This window comes from Mus caroli, unplaced genomic scaffold (genome assembly GCF_978045245.1).
Source record: "Mus caroli unplaced genomic scaffold, Mus_caroli_1 scaffold_6, whole genome shotgun sequence".
NCBI lineage: Eukaryota > Metazoa > Chordata > Mammalia > Rodentia > Muridae > Mus > Mus caroli.
Genome location: NW_028227261.1, coordinates 22,427,800 through 22,440,667, shown reverse-complemented (window position 1 = coordinate 22,440,667; position 12,868 = coordinate 22,427,800). Strand labels below are relative to the sequence as shown.

Below are 12,868 nucleotides of genomic sequence, written 5' to 3'. Positions count from 1 at the left end.
TACAAGCTCGAACCCCACACTGGAAATTAAAAAAGAGCCGAGTTCATAAAGCTATACGCTTAACAATGTGACTTGGCCCTCCCTACTAACAAATTACAAAGTAATAACAGATGTAGATCACCATATTAAAAAAAGAGTTTTCAAAACCTGCAAATACCTCTTGGTTTCAAAATACAGGTACACATCAGAATTCACTGAGCAACTAAGAATTAACATCTCATTTTCATGTGTGAGACAAGAACTGTGTTACTGTCAACTGCATGAGTCCAGAAACCCTGATCCCCGGGAACTCGAGGGGAAAGAGGTGAACACGATCAAATGCCCACAGGCACAAAGTTCAGGTGAAATAGGATCTCCACACCTGCTTGACTACCGGCTGAGCAATCTGTGGACAGCAGTTTGCAGTCACCACAAATGGGTACTTTGTGAGCAGTGTACACAACTGCAGAGGCTGCAGTGTTGTGGCCTGCATGCTACGTGGCCTTGCGAACTATGAAACGGGAGATGTAGCAGATGCATCACACTCAAGATGAACCTGTCCACAGGACACAAAAGGTTCCCCTGAGGCTAGAGATGGCTCAGCGGTTGCTCTTCCAGAGGTCCTGAGTTCAATACCCAGCAACCACATGGTGGCTCACAACCATCTGTGATGGGATCCGATGCCCTCGTCTGGTGTGTCTGAAGACAGCTACAGCAAGCAGACTCATATAAATAAAATAAATCTTAAAAAATTAAATAAAGGGTTCCCCCAAAGGAGGAGGGAGTAGCTTTTATTTGGTATATTTTGTACCCCAGTTAACAGAAGTGAATAAATCTCGTTATGTTTGGGGGTAAAGATGTTATATAGGATATAAGTCAGTGACAAAGAATGTGCAAAGCTCTGGGCTATATCCCCCTCTTACAAAAAGAAAACAATAAACAAAAGAGGAATTTATCCACAATATATTGTGGCAAGCAGGTAGGAAAATCAATAATTATGATCAATAAAAATTTTTGAAACAATATGGCAGACAGGTAGTCACCTCTGGGGCATTCTCCTTATTTTATACACACTCACACACACACATATAATCTCGGCTTCATTTCCAACACTAACTTTATAATAAAAACTTAGGAGAAGCTATCTGAAAGGAAAACACGCCCTTTGCTTTGACGTTAGCAATGAACACTGGCAGTGGGTATGACCAGCCTAAGGAGTAGGTGACAGTTAGGAACGTGCCTTGTAGAGGTGGCCTCCTGTACTGAGGAGTCCTTCATCCTCACGGATGGCTCTGGGAGCTCTGGAGATTTCTCCTTCTTTTCTGGGGCAGGGGAAGGGCTCCGGCTCTTGGTTCTGTGACGGGGAGATCGAGAGTGACTGCGCTTTCTCTCTCTCCTGACAGGGGAAGATCGTCTTCTAGGGGAAGGAGATCTGGATTTGCGTCTAGGATGAAAGCAATTTTTTCAGATTTTTTACTAATGTGGTTTAGAGTAGACAACGGGAAAATCAAGGATTAATCTTGTAAGTTACCCACTGTGATCTGTATCTGAGAAGTTTCACATGGAAACAAGATATCCATTTCATCTACTTGAGAAGGAAAAGGCCAGAGAGAACTAGAAGGACAAGCAAACAGAGGTGACAGCCTCAAGAACCAGTTAAAAGGGGAGGCATAGAGTTAGGCTGGAGGCATGGTTCTCAACTATCCAGGCGATCATTCAAAGACCAGGGCCTCAGATCAAAGTGCTTAAAGCAACCACTTTCTTAACAGTCAATCAACCCTACCAATATACAGGGACTAAGTACAAGTAGCTCATATCAGAGATGACCAGGCAGAGCCCGAAGATGCAGAAAAGTGGATAGATAGTGCAATGCAAGTAGTATGCTCTTCACAAGAAAAGAGAAATGCCAATTTTTTATTGGTGGGAGCCCCTCTTCCTTTTTAAGCTGTAATGTGCCTAATCCAAAAGTGTTGATTCTTTTTAAGACTTGTAGTAAAGCTGCCCAGCGTGACGGAGCACACTCAGCCTTAGAGGCGCTGCTTCTCTAGGTTTTCCAACCCAGCACAAACTAAACAACAAAAATATTACCTCCTCTTTTCGTTACAAATCCCCACAGATTTATTTTTTATTTATTTATTTTTTGTTTTGTTTTGTTTTTTTGTTTTTTTGGTTTTTCGAGACAGGGTTTCTCTGTGTAGCCCTGGCTGTCCTGGCACTCACTTTGTAGACCAGGCTGGCCTCGAACTCAGAAATCCGCCTGCCTCTGCCTCCCGAGTGCTGGGATTAAAGGCGTGCGCCACCACGCCCGGCCAGATTTATTTTTTAAAGTCCTAAAAATGAAAAGCCTAATGGAATTCTCACCTTTCACCACAAATATAGCAGAAGCTGAACCGAGGATTTAAAAATGTGAACCTAACAATAGTCTCATTGGAAGAAAGAAGAAAACAAACAAACGATTTGAAGTTTGGGTTCAGTACAACCATCTAAGAAAAGCAGAACATGGAATTAGGTAAGTACATGAACGCTAATGAGCAGCTCTGTAATACAAGGGACTGGAAATAATCAGAATACAGCAACAACAAAAATTCCAATGTCTTATTTAAGCAAAGCAATATGAAATCCAAATCCTTACTTAAGAATAAGTAACTCACCTAAATTACAGAGGTGATCATTTTGGTCAAATGATCTGGCTTTTTTTTTTTTTGAACAGAAGCTTAAGAAGCCATCCCTAGACCCCCACTGCCTTAATCTCCTGGATAGCTATATAAAAACATGTGCCAAAAGGCTAGCAACAGAAAAGCTCTCTTTAGCCCAGAAGCAAACAGCAGCTCTCCAGTGGTGCTCCCCAGGTCTTCTAGCTGGGGAACTTGGACCAGAGCACCCCTAAGGGACCCCAGGCACCTTACACACCACCACATCTCTATCTGCTCTGCCGTACCTTCTTGGGCTGCGAGACCGCTCCCTCTTCTCTCTGCTGCTTTCCTTTTCTTCCTTATCCCTCTTATCTTTATCTTCATCTTGTTTTTTCAGAGACGCCAATTTTTCTTGTTCAATCTGCAAGCACAGAGTTGAGCACTAAGAGCATCCATTAAGGTACTGACACAGGTGATGCAACTGCCATTTCACATGCATGACTGGCTACAGGGTGTTCCATGTTCTCAAGTTCACTCTTACAACACTCTTTCACTTATCCTTTATCATTAATGTAAGCTTATACCATTTATATCGCTTCACTTATCATTTATATAGTCACTCTCTTGTGACTTTATAATCACTACCTGTGTGAGAAGTTGCATACACTTTTTAGATACTTTATTTAGACTCCCTTTTAAGGTAAATGCATTTGTATTTTAAGAACTGAGAAAAACAAAACAAAAACAAAGCACTCTGTCCAATTGTCACTGCCTCTGGGAAAACGCCACTCTAATTTCAAATGTGGTAAGCCACAACTCAGTGTGCAGACACATCCAGCAAACTAGCCTAGCCGGATCAGAGGCTACAGTAGCTCAAAGAGACAAAGCCCTCAGGGTGGCCATCCGACCGTGTATGACATCTCAAGTCAATACAAAAAGCATTACTTGTCTCTGCTTTATCTCTTCCTTCTTCAACTCTAGGAAAGCAGAAGGGATTCCGGCGATATTTTCTTGCGCACTTAGCAGCAGGGGCCACAGTTCTCCCATGAATTCTCTAGCATTCTTCCCATTCAAAAATCCAGTCAGGTTGATTTGCATCATTTTGGAATCTGGGTTCTGCAAAAAGACATGACAGGAAGAAAACCAGGTTACTTCGAAACTAGCCAACCTATCTGAAACTCATTTAAATTAGTATTTAAGTCTACCATAAGGGGCTTAGGTACATATGTATGCTCTACTATTATAAAAATACTTTTCCCTACTTGCTTCTTGGTAATATAATTTCTAGATCATCCAATTCTCCCTCACTGAACCAAAAGCATTAGAGCAGCCTTTGTGGATTTCCTAAGTATTTAGACTGTATGGCTGTTAGTGGGCTTATACATTTATCAACTTTAAAAACAATCATGGAACATCTATAAATTCTTGCATTTACTAACAGTATTTGCTTGGCTGGAAAACTTGCCCCAACAAGAAGTTGAAAACGTACATAAACCCTTCTCTTTACACTACAGGTAACTTTCTATCAACTGTCTAATATCTAGTGCTCAGTTACAAGAGCTAACGAGTTAAGCATGCACTCTGTAACATCTCAAGACTAAGCTAGAAGCCTGACTACTGCACATGACAACCTGTTACTAACAATGCCACAGATGCTCAACTGTCCACAAAACTAAGAGTCAAGATTTCTAAAAGTAATTTGGGTTTTTAAACACTAGATTCTGTTGGTCAAGCAACAAGGTCCGTATAACAAGCACAGCTCAATAGCACAAAGCAAGTACAGATTCCAGGTGTCTTCAGTTTCTTCTCGGAACCTTGGGGGTTTGGAATCGCCAAGTCCCCTGTAGAGAAAGATGTTCCCTTGGCTTGCTTCCGACTCCCTACTGCAACTCAACCACCTTGAGTTTAATGTTATATCATTTATCTAAATTGCAAAAGACGAACAAGCAATAATGAGTACACAACCACAAAAAAAGAAAAGATTGTTTAAAACGCTCTACACTTTAATCTCATGCTCACTACAGGGGAATACTACCAGGTATTTAGGTTTTAAAGTTCACTACAATTCAAGTCAGTAAAGCATTTCTCTAATAAAATTTACTATTAAGCATTTAAAAAACATCCTCCCATGTTTCTGGTCTCTAAAGGAAATAAATAAATAAATATACTTAAACATAAGGTCCTTTCTTAAAATTAAGTCTTTAAAAACATTCAAAGCAAAATAATTACCACATTGTTTTAAAAATGAAATACCTTATCGTTTGGAATGATAACTGTTCTGTCAAGATTCAAGCATGAGCTCTTGGGAAGAGGAGTAATGTAAGAGTAAACTCACGTCAGTACAGTTACCAAAAGTTTTTATGGTACGGCTTTACTGTCCTTTGGGTACCATGACAAAATAGCAAACTATGTTATAACAGAAATCATTGTAAACAGTTATATTATCTTGTATTATTTCATATTGGAAGATAGAAACAATTATGTTAACTGGCTTTTATAGGACTGCCAATTCATCTGCCTGAACTTCTAACTACAATGTAAATAAAATCCTGTGCCGTAATTCTAACTGGTAAGCAGCTGACCTGCAACTACAACTCAAGTCTTCAGTTCCTTTAAAAGCAACATCCAGTCAAATCAGATCGCCCCTCATGCTTCAAATAAATGTCCACCTCAAAATGCTACTTTAAAGAGCAGTATATAGCTTTACCAATTGCTCTTGTTTGTGTTGTTGTTGTTGTTGATGTTCGGCCACTTTACACAACTCACCTCCAAACACACACTGCGTCATCAAGGGAGTTGGGTCAGAGCGACATTGGGACACTCACTCTGCTGTGACCTAATAAGGTGATGGTGCTATACTTCAGACGCAAGGAATAACTTCCATTTTGGTTCAGGCCTTTTAAATCATAAATCACATTATCATTAGAAAATTGCTGTCAAAGTAACTTAACATGTAACAGCAAAATTACAAACAGTAAGTTTGATTTTTTTCACCTGTGTAGCTTTCAAAACTATGCACCTTCACTAGACCTCCAGCCTTAACAGTTGTTTTACAAAGTGAATTCTTCTCACAACAAACATTGTACAAATAACCCTTCTATATTTGTATTCCACAGAAAACCTGAGTTTCCACAGATTCACAAATCATGTCATAAATTCAGAAGTAAGAGCCATCTGTATATTATACCTTCACTTCCAGCTGGTTGAATATAAACTCAATGACAACATCATCTTCGAATCCAAGGATCTCAGTTACTCTTTTGGTTATCCAAGGCTTTATAACCTCCAAATTTACTTTGCTCATGTCCACCTGGTGAAACATGCAAACCAGTAAGTACAAGTTCACTGCAGTAAGAGCTTGAGTTAGTTTGTCTAAATGTTTCCTTTAGCTTAATAAGCACATTTAAGAAAGTTTATCTAACATGCTCATTCTTTGGTTATACTGTATAGGTGGTGGCTAAAGGGTGGCAAATTGTAAACTTTTTTTTCCTGCACAAACAGTTCATCTCTCAACCCTTAAAATGCAGCAACTACAAGAGTCCCACCCAGAATACCTTTTTTTCTAGGCATTCTGCAAATTTCAGCTGCTTGAGGAGTTTCTTCTGTTTGTTGCTGAACCGATTATCCTGCTCCGCACTTGTTCCCTGCAGGAAGCAAACACATGGCCTAAGAATCCAAGATGAAACTTCTCCTGCTTCAGTTAAAAACCAATGCACCAGCACTCGGGAGGCAGAGGCAGGCGGATTTCTGAGTTCAAGGCCAGCCTGGTCTACAAAGTGAGTTCCAGGACAGCCAGGGCTATACAGAGAAACCCTGTCTCGAAAAACAAAACAAACAAAAAAACCAAAAAAAAAAAAAAAAAAAAAAAACCAATGCACATCTGAAGGGGTCGGAGAACAACTTTGGAGAGTGAGTGCTCTCCTTCCAGCACGTGGGCCCAGGGATGGAATTCAGTCCATCAGGTTTGGCAGCAGGTGCCTTTTCCCATCGAGCCATTTTGCCAGCCTTTTCTAAGAAAAATAAAATTACAACGAAAAACTTAAGTTTCATACATTAGCCCAGGCTAGCTCTCAAACAATCTTCCTGTCTTAGTTTCCCAAGCGGCAGCCTGAATCACCATATTGTTGATTAAAAGAAGTTTCCATTTCATTTATTTAGTTACATTTGCCCCCTTGCCAGCGCTTACATACAGTGATCTCTCTGTGCAGCACTGGCTGACCTGGAATAGACCAGGATGGCCCCCAGCTCACAGACCCTCTGGCTTGGCACTGCTGGGACTGCAGGCCTGTGCCACTAACATAGCCCAATCCCTTTGCCTTTAGGATGTGTGTCTCTGTCCCCACTTCTTTCTTTGCTCATTTTACCACAGGACAATGCTTTCTAGTTTTCTGAAATTGTTTATGTTTTGCCTACATTATGTCTGAGCCATCTATCCAGAACCCAAGTAAAATTCTTTAATAGCAAACAAAGGTTGCAACAACTTTTACAGTCAAAATAATTGAGTAGAAACACAGTAACTAATATTCCGATAGAAAATGTACATTCTTTTCTAAATGTAGTTGACACAGTGTCTATATTTTAATATTAAAAAACACACATTCTTAAGTCAAATATAATACAACAATAGTCAGAGCAAGATACCCTCTCCACAATGTTAACTTTGACATATACTTTCTTTGCTGTGTTTAAATGAGAAAACGGATACATTTCAAGTTTTCATCCTCTCCTAAATGCAGCACAGTGAGACTGTTCTGTTCCTCTGGTCACAACTGTAAGAACGTGATGAGCAGAAGCATGAAGACTGCAGCAAGTCCCAGTGTGGCCTGGCAGACACACCAAGTTCCAGTCAACGTATCGAAACAACTCACTACCAAAGGACAGAAGCTGGAGGATAGGGGTACACCTCAGTGGCAGAGCTCACCCAGCATGCAGGAAGCCCTGGCCTTAGCCGGGCGTGGTGGCACACGCATGCCTTTAATCCCAGCACTCGGGAGGCAGAGGCAGGCAGATTTCTGAGGCCAGCCTGATCTACAAAGTGAGTTCCAGGACAGCCAGGGCTACACAGAGAAATCCTGTCTGGAGGGGGGCGGGGGGGGGGAAGGGAAGCCCTGGGTTTAATCCTAGTACCACATAAGCCAGGTATAGCTGTACTTGTAATCTGAGTCCTAGGGATTTGAAAGGTTAGAAGTTCAAGGTCATTTTTGGCTCCACAGCTTGAGAAAGACACGGGAAACCCAGTATGTTGGAGGGGGTGCATGCCAAGAACCAAAAAATGTTGTGCACAGTGGTGCACAAATATAATCCAATAATATGGGCGTTTAAGGAAGACAAGGTATCTTAAACCACATACTGAGTTCAGGCCTCTAATTCTGTCTCAGAAAGGAAAATGAATGGGGGAAGGTGAAGGGGTGGAGAGAAAGGGGGAGATGGAGAGGAGAGGAGCAGAGAGAGAAAGAAGAGAGAAAATGTGAATTAATGAATTTAAAGACAGGTGAGAAGGCATACTCTCGTAATTCTAAAATTTAAGGTAACAAGAAAGAATTAGGGGTTCTTGCAGGGCTGGAGAGATGGCTCAGAAGTTAAGAGCACTGACTACTCTTCCGAAGGTCCTGAGTTCAAATCTCAGCAACTACATGGTGGCTCACAACCATCTGTAACGAGATCTGACACCTTCTTCTGGTGTGTCTGAAGACAGCTACAGTGTACTTACATATGACAATAAATAAATCTTAACAACAACAACAAAAGACAAACTTGCAAATTCTAGGCCAGCCTGGACTACAACCAAACCCTATCTGGAGGAACAAACAACAGTTCTTAAGTAAATGAGAACAAAACTTCACCAAAGGACCCATGAGAACAGCACCACCTCTCAGTTTTTGTTCCTTTCATCCTTCCTCCTGGCTCAGTTAACCCTGGAAGTAACTGGCTGACTTGAAATCTACAGACTAGTTTGCGGACTAGCTCCATTCCCTTGAAAACATTTGTTTGGCCTGAGAATAGCAGAGGGACAAGAGCACTCAGCTAACATGCACAACACACGGGTGAGATCCCCAGGACTGTATCAGCAGCAAAAAGTTTTGGGTTGGGTATGGTGTCCAAAACCTCTAATGCCCACACTCAGGAGGCAGAGGCAGAGGCAGGAGGGTCTCCATGAGTTGCAGGCCAGACTAGTCAACAGCTAGAGCTTCAGAGTGAGTCCCTGTCTCAAAACTAAGTTTTGAGAAGGAAGAAAAAAAAAAAAAACCCAACAATACAAAACAACAACAACAACAACACAACAAAAACCCTGTAATCGTGTGTCAGTTCTGCTACTATGCCACCATATGTCTTGAGAACAAACAAAACGAATCTCTGAGAATGTTTTCTTCACGTCAAATTAGTGGCAATGAAGCAAAAAATAAAGATGGATGTCTGAGTTGATAAGGTACGCCAATCACCCTCATTTGATCATTACATGGCATAACCATTGAATGTCAGTGAAAAGATCAAACCTAGTCACTGGAAAGAGAGAGTGGCAGAGCTTGGCGAACATATACAAAAGCCTGGTGCATGGGCCCTAGTACTGCAAAACCAAAAAGGTTTTAAAGAAAAAAGTTTTGGGCCAAGAGTGGTGGCATATACCTTTAGAGATAGGCCATCTCTAAAGAGTTCAAAGCCAGCCGGGAGTGGTGGCACACGCCTTTAATCCCAGCACTTGGGAGGCAGAGGCAGGCTAATTTCTGAGTTTTGAGGCCAGCCTGGTCTAAAGAGTGAGTTCCAGGGATAGCCAAGGCTACACAGAGAAACCTGGTTTCAAAAAAAAAATTCAAAGCCAGGCTGGTGAGAGGTTCTGAGTTCAAATCCCAGCAAACACATGGTGGCTCACAATCACCGGCAATGAGATCTGACGCCCTCTTCTGGTGTGTCTGAACACAGCAACAGTGTACTTATTAATAATAATAAATAAATCTTTGGGCCTGAGCGAGTGAGGTCCTAAAATTCAATTCCCAACAACTACATGAAGGCTCACAACCATCTGTACAGCTACAGTGTACATATATACATAAAATATTAAAAAAAAAAGTTCAAAAGCTGGCCTGATCTGCTTTTGATCTTATCAACCACCTCTTCAGAAAGAAAGAAAGAAAGAAAGAAAGAAAGAAAGAAAGAAAGAAAGAAGAAAGAAAGAGAGAATGCTATCACCAATTCTTTTTTTTTTTTTTTTTTGGTTTTACATTTGCCACCACGCCCGGCTTGCTATCACCAATTCTTAAATCGAATTCTAGTCAGAATCAGGTTGTACTAGGTAACTGATCTAAAATTACCTACCTCCCCACCCCCATCCTCCCCTTTATTTATTTGTTTGAGACAGGGTTCTATGTAGCCTTACTCTGTAGACCAGGCTGGCCTCAAACTCAGAGATCTGCCTGCCTCTGCCTCCCCTCCCTCCCAGAGTGTTGGGATTAAAGGCATGTGCCACTGTCTGGTAAGTTTTTCTAACTCAGAACGTAAATCCTTCGACTCCCCCACTTTGCCAGTGTGTAGCATATGTCTGAAATTCTAGTACTGAGAAGTCAAGGCAGGACTCTATAGGTCCAAGGCCAGTTTGGGGAGGAGAACCCAGTTTCAAAACACTTCAACTGCCCCTGCCCCCAAAAGACCCAACCCAGGGACAACAAAACTACTTCATTTAGGTAAGTGTAAAAAGAATATTTTAAAAAGTGGGTTATTTTCCAGATCCTGTCCTTTTCAAAGGACAACTTCGCCTGAAAATTGACATATTGCTTTGTTTTCGTTCTTTCGTTCTTCAATCTCCTTTCCACTAGAAATAACGAGAAGGCTGGCCAGGGTGCAAGTCTTCATTCAACCCCAGCATTCGGGAGGCAGAGGCACACAGATCTCTGAGTTCAAGGCTAGCCTGGCCTACAGACTACAGAGTTCCAGGATGGCCAAGGCTACACACATAAACCACTTCTTGAAAAGGCAAAACAGGGGCTGGTGAGATGGCTCAGTGGGTAAGAGCACCCGACTACTCTTCCAAAGGTCCAGAGTTCAAATCCCAGCAACCACATGGTGGCTCACAACCATCTGTAATGAAATCTGACTCCCTCTTCTGGAGTGTCTGAAGACAGTGACAGTGTACTAACATATAATGAATAAATAAATAAATAAATAAAATCTTAAAAAAAAAAAAAGGCAAAACAAAAACTGAAGGGGGAACAAAAAGAAAAAAAAAGACAATTGACAAGTGAAAGAAACCTTCGACTGTTTTTTGTTTTTAAGTGTTAACATTGGTGCCATAAGAAATGAGTATTGACTACAAAGGTTAAGTGCCTAGTTTGTAGTGCAAATATCTGAGGTGGAGATAGACCCCAGTGTCTTGTTCATACTAGGCAAGCTCTCACGAACTACATACAAGAAGCACCTTTATTATCTCCCTCCTCCTTCCCCCTCCTTCCAATTTTTTCTTAAAAAATGCACACAAACTGTAAACTGTATGCTCGATTCGGAGAATGCAAAACTCTAAGCGGTATGACAGAGAGCTGGGATCTGGACTTTTACCAAGCCATCTTACAAGGTTCTACTCTGCATTACAAGAATCAGCGATCCCTAAGGGGTTCGTTGCTACTTTTAATCCCACAAGTGTCCGTCCCCATACATCCAGATCTCGACCTGTAGCTACTTTCCTTCCAGAGTGGACCTAATAAACTGCCTTAGTGTGTGGGATATATGTACCACCTCCAAGGTAACGTCCCCCGCCTGGACATGGGCCGCTGGGAAAGGGTGCTATCGAAGAGCGGGAAGCGGGACGGAGTCACAACCGTAATCTGCCTCCACCCTCGCACACACCGTTCACTCCAAAAGCCTCCGATTCAAATGTTCCAACTACAAATTATCTAAGCTCCCCTCCCCGAAGAGCTATCAAATTGGGCGGGAGCGCTCACGAACTCTGACCCTGCGCCGCCGGGAAAGCTTAAGACCCAGAGGGTGGACGCTGTACGTCGGGGTTTGGGGGGGGGGTGTACCCATTTTCTCCAAAGCTGCCGCTAAAATATAAAAAATAAAAAAATAAGGCCCCTCTCCTCAAACACCTCTCTCAGGACGTAGCCCCAAACCATACAACCGGTATCTCGTAGCCGCCCCGGGCTTCCCACCGGCCTCCCCCTAATGACTTCCTCCTTGGGGCTCCGCTAGGCCCCGAGCCCCGGCGGCCGGCGCGGCGCCCGGCCTACAAGGCCTCGCCAGGCGGCCGGTGAGGTTCCGCTCCAGCCCATTCCCGCCGCCATTTTCCGGCCACCGCCACCGCCACCGCCGCGTAGTGGGGGACGATCCCGGAGGAGGAGACTGCGCAGGGGCGCACCGGTCTCGGCCGCAACGCCGAGGCCGGGGGACGCTGCCCACGAACCCCCTCGGGGTCTCTAAGGCCTCCCTCCGCGGGCCGTCCTGTTCGGGATTTTGAGCGCCTCCCCCTCGGGTCTTACAAACAAGCCTCTCGCCTCTCCCCGGATCCCCGCGCTCGGACTTACGCGGAAGAATCCCGCGTCCATCTTGCCGCCTCGCTCGGAGATCGCTCCCTATCCCAGCGTGCACCGCGCCGCCGCGACGGAGGGCGGGACCGGCAGAAGGGAGCCCAGCGCCGGGAGGCTGCGCGCGCCGCTACACCCGCCCCGCTCCGGCGGGCCTGCGGCTGCGCGTGCTCAGTGCGCCACGAGAACGACCGGCATGCGCAAGCGCACCAGGGCGGCAGCCTTTCGCTAGGAAGGGTGGAGAGCTGGGCGACTTGGAACCAATGGAAAGAGGAGGGAGAATCCTTGGGTCGCCCAACCCTACCGATCTTTTTTTTTTTTTTTTTGTGGCGCACGATCAGCGGTGTTCGCGCGACTCGAGTTGATCCTTCCTTTGATCCGTAGTGGGAGGATGCGGGGAAGTGGGGAGTTGAGGGGAGATGGGGGGAGGGAGCCTCAGTCCTGGGGTGCATGGATAGTCATAAAGGAGGATGCTTGCTTAGGGGCGGCCCGATACGCTAGTTAGTTGTTGTCATTGTGAAAGTTGAGCTAGGAGTGGGCTTTGGGAGTTTGCTGGCGGGGTTGAGCTGCCTGCAGTGTCAGCTCGTATGAAGCCCGCGTGTTCGCCGGATGTGCGTCGCATCTGGCTTGTACTGGAGGTGTCCATTGGATACCTTTCTGTGCTTCTGCTGCGAAACCACGCCGAAGGGCAGGAAGTGGAAGAGGGCCAGAACCGGCCCTTTAATGTGCTCACCAAGCGCTTTCTCT

At 43.9% G+C, this 12,868-nt stretch overlaps 1 protein-coding gene across 10 annotated transcripts in view; it reads right to left on the bottom strand.

The window, feature by feature from the left end:
• Positions 1 to 12,242, bottom strand: part of Srrm1 (serine and arginine repetitive matrix 1) — a 32,358-nt gene extending 20,116 nt beyond the window's left edge. For 7 of the 10 annotated variants that reach the window (XM_021159547.3, XM_021159549.3, XM_021159552.3 and 4 more), the window contains exons 1-6: positions 12,122 to 12,242; positions 6,167 to 6,256; positions 5,800 to 5,922; positions 3,558 to 3,728; positions 2,918 to 3,033; positions 1,220 to 1,423 (exon numbers count right to left, since the gene is read on the bottom strand). In XM_021159547.3, the coding sequence (XP_021015206.1) occupies positions 1,220 to 1,423; positions 2,918 to 3,033; positions 3,558 to 3,728; positions 5,800 to 5,922; positions 6,167 to 6,256; positions 12,122 to 12,142 (725 nt within the window). In that variant the 5' untranslated portion in view covers positions 12,143 to 12,242. Of the gene's footprint in view, positions 1 to 1,219; positions 1,424 to 2,917; positions 3,034 to 3,557; positions 3,729 to 5,378; positions 5,509 to 5,799; positions 5,923 to 6,166; positions 6,257 to 12,121 lie in introns of those variants that run through there. The other 3 variants (XM_029475956.2, XM_085838852.1, XM_021159553.3) reach the window with 3 other exon arrangements.
• Positions 12,243 to 12,868: the final 626 nt, after the last annotated feature.